General features: G+C 54.0%; 2 protein-coding genes across 2 annotated transcripts; one reads left to right on the top strand and one right to left on the bottom strand.

Moving 5' to 3' along the window:
* The first annotated feature begins 3,759 nt into the window (after positions 1–3,759).
* On the top strand, positions 3,760–10,324 carry B3gat3 (beta-1,3-glucuronyltransferase 3). The gene is made up of 5 exons (XM_048361718.1): positions 3,760–3,986; positions 5,263–5,437; positions 8,113–8,473; positions 8,672–8,962; positions 9,837–10,324. Exons 1-5 carry the CDS (start codon positions 3,905–3,907, stop codon positions 9,933–9,935), a joined length of 1,008 nt encoding a protein of 335 aa, XP_048217675.1. The 5' UTR covers positions 3,760–3,904; the 3' UTR covers positions 9,936–10,324.
* Positions 10,325–10,455: 131 nt separating this feature from the next.
* Rom1 (retinal outer segment membrane protein 1) lies at positions 10,456–12,628 on the bottom strand. Its single transcript, XM_048361717.1, has 3 exons — positions 11,896–12,628; positions 11,244–11,490; positions 10,456–11,144 (listed from the first exon to the last, which is right to left on the bottom strand). The coding sequence occupies exons 1-3, from the start codon at positions 12,483–12,485 to the stop codon at positions 10,926–10,928; spliced, it is 1,056 nt and encodes a 351-aa protein (XP_048217674.1). The 5' UTR covers positions 12,486–12,628; the 3' UTR covers positions 10,456–10,925.
* Between the last annotated feature and the right edge of the window lie 452 nt (positions 12,629–13,080).

Here is a 13,080-nt window from a genome sequence, read left to right as displayed (position 1 = left end):
ATACATGAAGCCCTGGGTTCGATTCCTCAGCACCACATATATAGAAAAAGCCAGAAGTGGCACTGTGGCTCAAGTGGTAGAGTGCTAGCCTTGAGCAAAAAGAAGCCAGGGACAGTGCTCAGGCCCTGAGTTCAAGGACTGAGTTCCAGGACTGGCCAAACCAAACAAAAAAACAGCTGGGCAGAAAGTCTCAGTGAGACTCTTACCTCCAGTTAACCACCAGAAAAGTTGAAGTGGAGCTGTGGCTCCAAGTAGTAGAGTGTTTGCTTTGAGCAAAAGAGCTCAGGGGCAGAACCCAGGCCTTGAGTTCAAGCTCCAGGACTTGAGAAAAAAAAATAAAGGAAATAAAGAAAAATTGATAATCAATGTTGTGGAACCCCACAAAACATTTAATTGTATTTGGTGCAATCAGTCAGCATAGCCCAGGGACTAAGGAACCCTAGACTCAATGAGGATGCCGGTGGCTCACACCTGTGATTCTACCTACTAAGGAGGCAGAGATCTGAGGAGCACAGTTCAAAGCCATCCTGGGCAGGAAAGTCCGTGAGAATCTTATCTCCAATTAACCACCAGAAAACCAGAAGTGGAGCTGTGGCTCAAAGTGGTAGAGCGCTAGCCTTGAGCTGAAGAGCTCCAGGACAGAGCCCAGACTGAGTTCAAGCCCTAAGACAGACTGACAAAAAGAAAAAAGAAACCCTAGACTCAAAGCCACTGAGACAGAGCCACCTGGGGGACGGGGAGATAGCCACCAGGCCACCTTGGGGAGACGAGGTAGAGGTGAAGGTAGAGGCAACAACAGATACCTATGAATAAATTATCTCACACCCTCTGTTGCCTTGGACTTCATTGAGTTGCTGAGTCAAGAATCTGAGGAGGCTACAGTGCAGTTCTGGCATTGAGTTGCAACACTGGCAGGCATCTGCTGATCTGCAACACTAGTTAGTATATGTTGCCTCCCACAGTTATGGATGCCAAATGGTCTGCAGGGTGGTGTGGACTCTGCCTAGTAGAAACAACAGAAAATTCTATATCCTAGCTACTCAGGGGCTGAGACCTAAAGGATCTTGTTCTAAGCCAGTCTGAGCAAAAAATGCTATAATACTTGATCTCCAATTAACCAGCAAAATGCTGGATTGAAAGTGTCAAGTAGTAGAAATACAAACTGAGCAAGCCAAGGCTCCCTAGTTCAAGACTCAGTACTGGCATGTGCACACACATACACCAAAACAAAGTGACAGGAAATACTTTAATAGCCTTAGAAATCCTTTTACAAAAAACGTTTGGAGGGCTGGGAATGTGGCCTAGTGGTAGAGTGCTTGCCTAGCATGTATGAAGCCCTGGGTTTGATTCCTCAGCACCACATAAACAAAAAGCCAGAAGAGGCGCTGCAGCTCAAGTGGTAGAGTGCTAGCCTTGAGCAAAAAGCCAAGGATATCACTCAGGCCCTGACTTAAAGCCCCAGTACTGGCAAAAAAAGAAAAAAAATGGAGTTCAATCAATAGTATTTCTTCCTTTTTTTTTTTTTGCTGGTCCTGCAGCTTGGGCCTGAGGGCCTGAGCACTGCCCCTGGCTTCTTTTTGCTCAAGGCTAGCACTCTACCTCTTGAGCTACAGCACCACTTCTGGCTTTTTCTGTGTATGTGGTGCTGAGGAATCGAACCAGGGCTTCATGCATGCTAGGCAAGCACTCTACCACTGAGCCACATTCCCAGCTCCAGTCAATAGTGTTTCTTTTTGCTGGTACTGCTGGGGCTTGAACTTCCAGCCTGGGCACTGCCCCTGAGGCTCTATGGGCAAGGCTAACACTACCACTTGAGCCACAGAGCCACCTCTGGCATATTCTGAGTAGTTCACTGGAGGTAAAAGAGTCTCAGTGAGGGGCTGGGGATATGGCCTAGTGGCTAGAGTGCTTGCCTCCCATACATGAAGACCTGGGTTGACAATTCCCCAGCACCACATATACAGAAAATGGCCAGAAGTGGCACTGTGGCTCAAGTGGTAGAGTGCTAGCCTTGAGCAAAAATAAGAAGCCAGGGACAGTGCTCAGGCCCTGAGTCCAAGCCCCAGGACTGGCCAAAAAAAAAAAAGAGTCTCATTGATACTCATAGATTTCAGTCTCCTGAGTAGCTAGGATTACACACTTGAGCCACTGGTGCCTGGCTGAACAGTATTTTATTTTTTTAAATTTATTTTTATTGTAAAGGTAATGTACAGGGGCTGGGAATATGGCCTAGTGGCAAGAGCGCTTGCCTCCTACACATGAAGCTCTCAGTTCGATTCCCCAGCACCACATATATGGAAAATGGCCAGAAGGGGCACTGTGGCTCAGGTGGCAGAGTGCTAGCCTTGAGCGGGAAGAAGCCAGGGACAGTGCTCAGGCCCTGAGTCCAAGGCCCAGGACTGGCCAAAAAAAAAAAAAAAAAAAGTAACTTAGGAGGAACCCAAAAGTAACTTCTCTGAACATTTAAACATGACTTACACAATTATATCACTTGTTTTTTTCTTGGTCAATCCTGGGCCTTGGACTCAGGGCCTGAGCACTGTCCCTGGCTTCTTCCCGCTCAAGGCTAGCACTCTGCCATTTGAGCCACAGCGCCGCTTCTGGCTGTTTTCTGTATATGTGGTGCTGGGGAATCGAACCTAGGGCCTCGTGTATCCGAGGCAGGCACTCTTGCCACTAGGCTATATCCCCAGCCCCCCTAAGTTACTTTTAAAGGCAAATTGACAGCTGAATGGCTTATGCCTGTATTTTTTTTTTTGGTAATTTTTTTTTTGGCCAGTCCCTGGGCCTTGGACTCAGGGCCTGAGCACTGTCCCTGGCTTCTTTTTGCTCAAGGCTAGCACTCTGCCACTTGAGCCACAGCGCCGCTTCTGGCCGTTTTCTGTATATGTGGTGCTGGGGAATCGAACCTAGGGCCTCGTGTATCCGAGGCAGGCACTCTTGCCACTAGGCTATATCCCCAGCCCCGGTAATTTTTTATTTTTTTGGCCAGTCCTGGGCCTTCAACTCAGGGCCTGAGCACTGTCCCTGGCTTCTTTTTGCTCAAGACTAGCACTCTACCACTTGAGCCACAGCACCACTTCTGGACATTTTCTGTATATGTGGGTGCTTGGGAATTGAACCCAGGGCTTCATGTATATGAGGCAAACACTCTTGCCACTAGGCCATACTCCCAGCCCAGCTTATGGCTGTAAGTGATCAAGAATGTGTCCAGGAAATCCTCTAGTCCAAGAAAGAGTTCAATTCCCAGGGAGGTAGTGTTTTGTCTTGACACCTCCTATGCCCAATTGCTGCCTTCTGTAAAGTGGGCCAGAAGAAACAGTACACGAGAAGGGGCTTGGAAAATTGCCTGTGGCAGTGACATATTTTTTTTTTTTGGTCAGTTTTAACCTTTTATCTATAAAATGAGATCTGCTCTATCTCAGTAAGGCCATGAGAGGTACACAGAGGTCCAGCCGGGCACACGGTAGACCCTAGAGCGCATTCATTTGTGTAAGAACTATTAAGCAACTTAGTGCAGTGGCTGATGGATGCAGGAAAGGACGACAAATCGACGAGCAGGGCCTGGACTTTTCCATCCAATTCCACACTAGAGGGGCGGCCACCAAGTGGGTCCCACGTGCTTCCACGCTAGCTTGACACGCGCACTTGCCACGCCGGATATGACGTCACGGTCCCTGGGTTCCGGGAACCAGGTGTTGGGACCGGATGTTGAGGGGGGGCGCGCCGATGACCGGAAGTGGGTCCTGACGGGCGCTGTCGGCCCCGGCTCCTGGGTGCGTGCGGAGCCTGAGGAGGGCGGAGCCGCTGCAGGGGCGGGGCTTGCGGGCGGGAGGGGGGGAGCGGGGGACCCTTCGTCCCCGCGCCGATCCCCGCCTGCCCGGGCGCCCGTGGCGGCGCGGCCATGAAGCTGAAGCTGAAGAACGTCTTTCTCGCCTACTTCCTGGTGTCGATCGCGGGCCTCCTTTACGCGCTGGTGCAGCTCGGTGAGCGGGGTGGGGCGGGGCGGGGCGGGGTGTGGCGGGGCGGCCCGAGGGCGCTCGCCGGGCTGCGTCCCGCCCCGGGGTGGAAGCTCCGCGCCCACGCCGTCCCGAGCGGGATGGACGGAGGACGCCCCGCGCCCTCGCTCCGCCAGGTGCCGGCGTCGCCCCCTCTCCCTCGTCCCGGCTGAGCCGGCCTGCCTCCCCGACAGGCTCTCCGGAACCCCACATTCCTGCCCTCTCGGGCTCTGCCGGCAGTGCCTTTCTCCCCAGCACCTATTTCTTCTCACCCTTGCAGGTGTACACTCCCCCGTCACCGCCTCACAGAGGCCTTCCTCGACCACCCTAGCTAGAGTGATCCGTGTTATTCCCGATGCTCTTGTAGTAGCCTCTCTCTATTTCCCTCGCGGCCCAGAGCACAGTTTGTAATTTAAAAAAAAAAAAAAGAATTTCTTTGTTTAGTGTCTGCTTCTTCCACTAAAGTGAAAGGTCTATTAGGACAGGATCTGGTTTGTTTTGTTCACTGAAGTCGGTGCCTTCTGGGAGCATTCAATAAACGGTTAGCCAGTGGTAGAATCAGTGAATTTAATGACAGGACTGTGGTCACACAGCCAGCGGTGCAGACTGAACTCCACCTCTCAGACGGGGATTGAAAGATAGTGCCACTGCATGAATGATCCTCAGGTACATTGGTCCGATTAAATGGAGCTTTGGTGAGTTCCTTAGAAATCTGCACTGTGTTTTTGACCAAGGCTACCAAATAAATAATACATATGAAAAGACATTTAAAAAACAAAGAAATCTGCACTGTAGCATTAGGACCATTGGATAGAAAGGATGAAGACAGATTAGTAGCTCCTTGTCCAAACTGAAAATGTTAGATTGTTAGGAGAGGAACTTAGTGGTATAGCACCTGCCTAGTAGTACAAGGCCTTTGGTTCTATCTGCTCTGTGTGTATGTGTGTGTGTGTGTGTGTGTGTGTGTGTGTGTGTGTGTGTGTGTGTGTGTAGAGCTGGATGTGGTATTGCAGGCCACCGCAGTACATCCCAGTGTTCAGGAGTCAGAGGCTAGAAGGTTGAGAGTTCTAGGTCAGCCTGGACTACATAGTATGATGCTGCCCATTGAAGCAGTGTGTTCTAGAGCTGTGGAAAATGCTACAGTGAAATTGTAAGGGGTATTTGGCTGAGAGTTAATGAAAAGATTTTTGGCCCATTCCGGATGCTGAACATGTTATGGTTCTCTGCCCTACTCTCTTTCCCTATTGGTGCTTCCTGGGACCAGGCCAGCCATGTGACTGCCTCCCTCCCCTGCGGGCAGCAGCTGAGCAGCTCCGGCAGAAGGATTTGAGGATTTCCCAGCTGCAAGCAGATCTCCGGCGCCCACCCCCTGCCCCTGCCCAGCCCCCTGAACCTGAGGCCTTGCCTACTATTTATGTCATTACCCCCACTTATGCCAGGTATGGGTTGTGTTGCAGCAGAGGGGTTCATTAACCAGGAAGTTGGGTTAGGGGCTGGGAATGTGGCTTAGTGGTAGAGTGCTTGCCTAGCATGCATAAAGCTCTAGGCTCGATTCCTCAGTACTACATAAACAGAAAAAGCCAGAAGTGGCACTGTGGTTCAAGTGATAAAGCACTAGGCTTGAACAAAAGAAGCCTGGGGACAGTGCCCAGGCCCTGAACCCAAGCCCCAGAACTGACAAAAAAAAAAAGTTGGGTTGATGAATTGTGGGAGGCCCCAGGGTAGGGGATGTTTGTAAACTAGAGCTGCCAAACAATGCCATAAATGAACTATGTTTATTCACAGGTTTGTGAGAAATGTTTTTTTTTTAAGGAACATAACAGTATATATAGCAAGTATATAAAATTCTTGCTGGTTTTTTACTTTTTATTTTTTTTTTTGGTGGTGGTGGTGATGATGGTGGTTGTGGAGCTTGAACTCAGGGCCTGGGTACTGTCCCTCAGCTCTTTTGCTCAAGGTTAATGCTCTGCGACTTTGAGTTACAGTTCTAATTCCAGTTTTCTGGTAGTTAATTGGAGGTAAGAGTCTCACAGGCTTTCCTGTCCAACCTGGCTTTGAACAATGATCCTCAGATCTCAGCCTCCTAAGTAGCTAGGATGACAGGTGTGAGCCACCAATACCCAGCTTGAATTTTGAAATAGGACAATAAGATTACCAAAACAACAACAAAAAAAACCCAAGGGGCTGGGAATGTGGCTTAGTGGGTAAAGGGCTTGCCATTTGCATGAAGCCCTGGGTTCAATTCCTCAGCACCACATACATAGAAAAAGCCAGAAGTGACACTGTGGCTCAAGAGGTAGAGTGCTAGCCTTGAGCAAAAAGAAGCTCAAGCCCTGACTTCAAGCTCTAGGACTAGCAAAAAAAAAAAGTCAAAGCTGAGTACCAGTGCTCATGCCTGTAATCGTAGCTATTCAGGAGGATCAGTGTTTTTTCTGCAGAAAAGTTAATAGTATCTATCTCCAAATAACCAGCAAAAAGCAAGACTGGAGGTGTGAATCAAATAAATGGTAGAATCCCAATCTTAGAAAAGCTAAAGAACAGTGCCTAGGCCCTGAATTCAAGTCCCTGTACTGCCACCAAAATAAACAAATAAATAATAATAATAAAAGTAGAGGCTGGGCTGGAAATATGGCTTAGTGGCAGGAGTGCTCGCTTCCTATACTTGAAGCCCTGGGTTCGATTCCTCAGCACCACATATATAGAAAATGGCCAGAAGTGGCGCTGTGGCTCAAGTGGCAGAGGGCTAGCCTTGAGCAAAAAGAAGCCAGGGACAGTGCTCAGGCCCTGAGTCCAAGGCCCAGGACTGGCAAAAAAAAAAAAAAAAGTAGAGGGCTGGAGATGAAGCTCAGTGGTAGAGGGCTTGCTTAGCACTGAAAAAAATAAAGTGGGAAGGGGACTGAAGGTTGTGGCTCCCACCTGTAATTCTAATTACTTGGATCAAGTTTCAACAATAGCCAGCCTAACCAGGCCTTGAAGGCCTTACAAGACCCCATCTAAACAAATGAAGGACTGAATGTGGTGGCATGCATCTGTACACATCCCAGCTAGAGTGGGAAGCATAGATAGATAGGAGTTCACAGTCCAGTCTGGTCCAACAAAAAAGTGAGACTCTTAGCTTAAATATAATCAAAGAGATAAGGATTTGAGGTGTGGCTTAAGTGGTAGAACACTTGCTGAGCAAGTATAAGGCCCTGAGTTCAAATCCCAGTACCCCCCCCCAAAGAAAAGAGAAAAAGCAGTGGAAATAGGTCAGTTATTTTAATTTCTGTAAGTGGCTTCACAAGCTATCATGTACAGTATGTTACTCTTTACTACACACTGTGCTAAGTGCTTGACATTTAAGTCAAAGAATAGCTTCATTACTGATAAAAACCAATTTGGGAAGGTGGTTTGGGATCTGCAGCCGAAAGGACCTCCTCACACATTTCCGTCTCTGGAGTCAGATGGCTGGGCCATCTCTGCACCGGCAGCTCTGGGTCCCCTCCGCCCACGTGCACACTTGCCCACGTGCATACTCTCGCCCATCCCACCCCCCCTGGGGCCCTGCAGCAGATGTAAATGATGACTGAGGCCAGAAGAGGCTCAGCCACAAATTCCCAGTGTTTTTTGTAAAATCAAATCTTCCCTGCAGAAGAATCAGGAGGAACTCCTCTAGAATCCCTTTCTCCCTAGACACCCAGCACAGGGAGGAAATGAACCTGGAGAACCTGGTCTGCTGGTGTTTTAAAAAATCATTATCTTGTTTACTTTTAAAAATAACATTGTTGCAAAGGATTGTTTTTCCCATTTTACAGCTGAGTAAACATAAAGCCTTGCACTAGCCATTTCTCTCAAGTATTTCCACCTCCTGTTACACAACTGGGATTCAAACCCAGATCTGTGTGGTCCCACTGCCTGTGTGGTTGGTTGGCAGTCTCCTGGGTTGAAGGTGGGTGGTGGAGGCTTGTTGGCAGGGCAGGTTAGTGTGGGCATGAAATTGATGGCTCATAGAGAGGGCACTGGGGCACTGGTTGAGGAAAAGCTCTGGAAGATAGTAGCTGTGACCCAGGAGAAGCTTTGTATTGTCTGAGCTGCCCAGGATGCTATTGTCCTTCTGGCATCTCTTCCCCTGCAGGTTGGTGCAGAAGGCAGAGCTGGTGCGTCTCTCACAGACCCTGAGCCTGGTGCCCCGGCTGCACTGGCTGCTGGTGGAGGACTCGGAGGGCCCTACCCCGCTGGTGTCAGGGCTGCTGGCTGCCTCCGGCCTCCTCTTCACACACTTGGCTGTCCTCACCCCCAAGGCCCAGCGGCTTCGGGAAGGCGAGCCAGGCTGGGTCCGGCCCCGCGGTGTAGAACAGCGCAACAAGGCCCTGGACTGGCTCAGGGGTAGAGGGGGCGCAGTGGGGGGGGAGAAGGACCCACCAGCACCGGGGACCCAGGGAGTCGTGTATTTTGCTGATGATGACAACACCTACAGCCGGGAGCTCTTTGAGGAGGTGAGACCTGGGATGGGAATGGGGAAGGAGGCCAGATGGGACCGCCTGCATCTGTTACCTTGGTTACCAGTGTCGCTGAAGGCTTTTGGGTGAGATGTGGGGAGCAGTGTGGGGCAGAGGGAACCAAGTGGTTCTTCTTGCTGTTCCCTTCCCCCCCTCCCCTGGGCCACCCGTTTCTTCTCTCCCCATCTCTGTTAGATGCGCTGGACCCATGGTGTCTCAGTGTGGCCCGTAGGGCTGGTGGGCGGCCTGCGGTTCGAGGGGCCTCGGGTGCAGGATGGCCGGGTTGTGGGCTTCCACACGGCGTGGGAGCCCCACAGGCCTTTCCCTGTGGACATGGCGGGCTTTGCTGTCGCCCTGCCCCTGCTGTTGACTAAGCCCAACGCCCAGTTTGATGCCACGGCTCCCCGGGGCCACCTGGAGAGTAGTCTCCTGAGCCATCTCGTGGATCCCAAGGACCTGGAGCCCAAGGCTGCCAACTGCACGAGGGTAAGGGGATGGAGTTAGTACCGAAACCCAGCTCTGGGACAGACAGGTTGTGGGAGAAGTCGGGCAGTAAGCCGGGCCCAGTGGCTCACACCTGTAATCCCAGCTACTCAGGAGACTGAGATCTGAGGATCATGGTTCAAAGTCAACAGGAGCAGGAAAGTCCATGAGACTCTTATCTCCAAGTAAATACCAAAAAAGCTGGAAGTGGCACCGTGGCTCAAGTGGTTGAGTATTAGCCTTGAGCAAAAGCTTAGGGACAGCACCCAGGCCCTGAGTTCAAGTTCCAGGCCAGTACCAGGAAAAAAAACAAAGTAGGGCAAGACCCAGGGAATGGATATTTGAATGAGGAGGGGCACTCTGATCTCTGATCCACCCTGCTTTACCCTTCTGCTGGACAGCAGGGAGCTAGGGAGGAACAGCGTTTCCTGCCACCGCGTGTCAGACTCCTGGGAGCCTGTGTGTTCCTTTCCTCAGAGGGCAAAGGGACAGAGCTCCGTTTTAGAGGCACTGATGTGGGCCTGGGAATACGGCCTAGTGGCAAGAGTGCTTGCCTGGTATACATGAAACCCTGGGTTAGATTCCCCAGCACCACATATATAGGAAATGGCTAGGAGTGGCGCTGTGGCTCAAGTGGCAGAGTGCTAACCTTGAGCAAGGGACAGTGTTCAGTGCTCCAAGCCCCAGGACTAGCAAAAATAAAACACACACAAAAAAATAGAAGCACTGATGTCTCCTCCCTACCTCCAGCCCTGCCCCTAACACACTGTAGCCAACACTGCAGGGGGAGGGGGAGGGAGAATCCACTCTCCACCCGGGCCGCCCCAGAGGCCTGGCCGTGGCTGGTCCCGGCTGAAACCGAAACCCTCCGGTGCAGGTGCTGGTGTGGCACACACGGACAGAGAAGCCCAAGATGAAGCAGGAGGAGCAGCTGCAGCGGCAGGGCCGGGGCTCAGACCCAGCCATTGAGGTGTGACGAGGCCTCACCCCGACTTCCACCTCACGTTAGGCACAGACCTTGTGGGACTGGGCCCCAGGCCTGTCTAAGATGTGGTTCTGCAAGTCTCGACCCCTTACCAGAGGTGGCTCCTCTGGCCCCAGGGCGTGGTGTGCCATTTCTCCCTTCCCCAGCCTGCCACGTGGAACTGCCCACAGGCTGGGGACAAGCAGCCCTTGTATGGAGCCGGGCCGGCTCTCTCTGGGGTGGAGCAGGACAGATGGACTCCGTAGGGAGGGTGGCTGAGGAACTGGGTAACTTATTGGGGCTGGGCATGCACTGGGGGGCTGGAGGAGCTGGCTGGACCCTCCCCACCTGAGCATGCGGACCCCTTCCTACCTCCAGAATAAAGACTCTCAATCTGAAAAGGCCTCGTGTTTTCCTTCCCTTGGCGCATCTCATTCTTGCTGATGTGGGCACCTCTGGGTACCTGTTCCGGCACAGGCTGAAACCCATTTTGTCAGTACCTCCATGCACTCGGCAAGAAAAGAGCAGTGGCTTCCTTACAAACACTTTATTACGGAGCCCGCGCCAGAGGCCATGTCCAGCCCTTCCGCGGATTTTCCCATCACCCCGTGTCTTCTCCATCCCTCCTGGCTTTGGCCACAGGGCTGGTTCCTAGGAAATCTAGTTTCTCACCCCAGTCTAGCCTGGGACTACCCTTAACCCTTCTAATCCTAGGAGTTTCCTGCCAGGTGCAGGATGCTATCCCGCCTGTAATCCTGGCTACTCAAGGAGGCTGAGATCTGAGGATCACAGTTTGAAGCCGGCCTGGGCAGGAAAAGTCTGTGAGACTCTATCTCCAGTTAACCACCAAAAAGCCAGAAGTGGAACTGTGGCTCAAATGGTAGAGTGCCAGTCTTGAGGAAAAAAAAAAAAGCCAAGGGAGAGCTCAAGGCATTGAGTTTGCCACATTTGTCCATCCCTTCCTTGTACTTAGCCTCCATGCCCTACCCCAGTTGCAGACTGCTAGGGCTCTGGTTGGTCCTCCTTGGGAGGGTCGTCCTCAGGTGGGGCATCCTCAGGCGCTGGCTTATGGGCACCCCTTCCTGGCAGCCACACTGTTTTCAGCCTGTCTTTAAACCCATCAGGGAAGAGATAACCCTGGGTTTCTCCTTCCTCATCGATGACCCCTCCAAGCCCCTCCAGCGCTGTCTGCAGATACCTCAGGCCGAGGAGCACCAGAGCCTGTGGGAAGAGCAAGGGCAGGTGGAGTTCAGTTGGTTCCCAGGGCCCCGGGGGCTGGAGGCTCAGGTGGAAGGGGCCCAGGGTCCTTGGCTGACTCACCTGCAGCAGGAAGGTGACAGCTAGCATGCTGCCCAGTGTGCTCGACAAGTCCTGCAAGTGTCCCAGCAGCACCTCGTGGCACCCTTGGGCCCAAAGGTTTAGGTTGTGTTGTCGGGGATCAAAGAGAGGGTGGGCATAAGGGTCTGAGAGTCGGTTTTGCAGGCATGGCCGGGGCGAGTAGGGATTGCAGCAGGAGAACGGGACCCCATCTGTCAGGTATAGGCCTTCCACATTGCTCTGGATCCGGCTGCAAGGGAAGGGCTTAGGATGTCAGCCAGCTGGAGGCCGGGGGGGGGGGGGCGGGGAGCTTGGGGTCATGGGAATTAAGGAGGGAAAAATAATAGTAAAACACTTGTAGACTGCTTTACTCTGTGCCAAGCATGCCTAATTCACTTATCTTCACGACTCCATCAAGATAGGCACTGTTATCTACATTCTGCAGGTGAGGAAATGGACCCAGAGTGGCTTTGGCAACATGCCTTGGGTGGCACAGCTGATAGATGGCAGAGCTGTAACCCCATTGTCAACCACCGTGTCCCATTTTCTATTGCCTTGTCTGAATGGGGGGCAGGGTCTCAAGGCCGCAGGAGGGAGTCGGGGTGGGGGGCGGTGAGGAAAAGAAGGGAGAGAAGGGGAGAAGCAAATCACTCACTCAACCACATCCTGGTCATTGGGGTCCAGGTAGCGGCTGCTGACCCACTGGACCCCAAACCAATCCTTGTAGCCATGGCGCCCGCAGCAATGATGCTTCAACTGCAGCTCATCCATCAACCGTTTGGCCTGACAGCGCCCAGGCACCTCAGTGTCCTTGTAGTGAGCCAGGGCGGTCCCCAGGCCCTCCTCCAGCCCCTGGTCCAGACTCACAGGCAAACCCAGGGCTAGCCCCAGGGCGAGCATCAGCAGCCCCCCGCCCCCGGCCGTGCCAGCCGCCAGCAGCGGGCCCAGGACCCCTCGCCAGGGAGGGAACCGGGCCGCGTCCAAACTGGCTCTGCTGGCTCCCGCCGCCCCCAGCCCCGTGCCCAGAGCCGCCGCACCCGCTGCCAACGCGGTCTGCGGCAGGGCAGGGAACCGACAGGACGGGGCAAGGAAAGCGCCCAGGTGCCGCAGCTGGACCAGGAGGTGCCCACTAGAGAGCAGGGTGAGGCCGCTGGCTAGGGCCAGCAGCCAGGAGAGGAGCCAGAGCCCTTGCGCCAGACGGACGCGGGCCCGGAGGGGCAGCACCAGGGGCAGCACCGGCGCCATCTCCCATCGCTGCCCGAGGGGAGAGTGCCGAGCCGTCGGGGATGAGGGGTGGCCAGGACGGGGTGCTGAGTCAGCCCGGCCTGGCTTGAGCTAGGCTAATGCCACCCTGACCCCAATACCCTGGGCATCCCGCCCCCCCTCCACCCCCACCCCCCCTTCATCCCCCCGCCCCCGGGCCTTCACCCTCGGCCGGCCCCAATCGTGGGCGCGCGGGCCTGGCCCCTTCGGGAAGGCCCCGCCCCCGGGCACCGGGCCCACGTCGTGACCCCGCCCTGCCCTTCGCGGAAGTGGGGGTTCGGTCGGCCCGGCTGGAGGGTGGGGGGCGGAGACCTCGGGGGGCCGCGCCCCGCCCGAGCCCCTTGGGATCCCGGCACGCGGGGAGGGGGGGGCGTGAGGACCCCGGAAGGGCCCGAAGGCGCGGAGCCAGAGGGGGTCAGGGGCCGGGCCCGCCCGCGCGCAGGGCCGTGCGGCCCGGACGGGGAGGGGTTACCCGGCGGCCCCCCCTCCCGGCCCGCCCCCCCTCCCCGCGCTTCCTGGCGGCTCCGCGTCCGGCGCCTGTTTGTGCTGCTGCGGCGCAGGGGCCCCGGGACGGCCC

Source organism: Perognathus longimembris, chromosome 13 (assembly GCF_023159225.1).
Source record: "Perognathus longimembris pacificus isolate PPM17 chromosome 13, ASM2315922v1, whole genome shotgun sequence".
NCBI lineage: Eukaryota > Metazoa > Chordata > Mammalia > Rodentia > Heteromyidae > Perognathus > Perognathus longimembris.
This window is presented reverse-complemented; position numbering and strand designations above follow the sequence as displayed.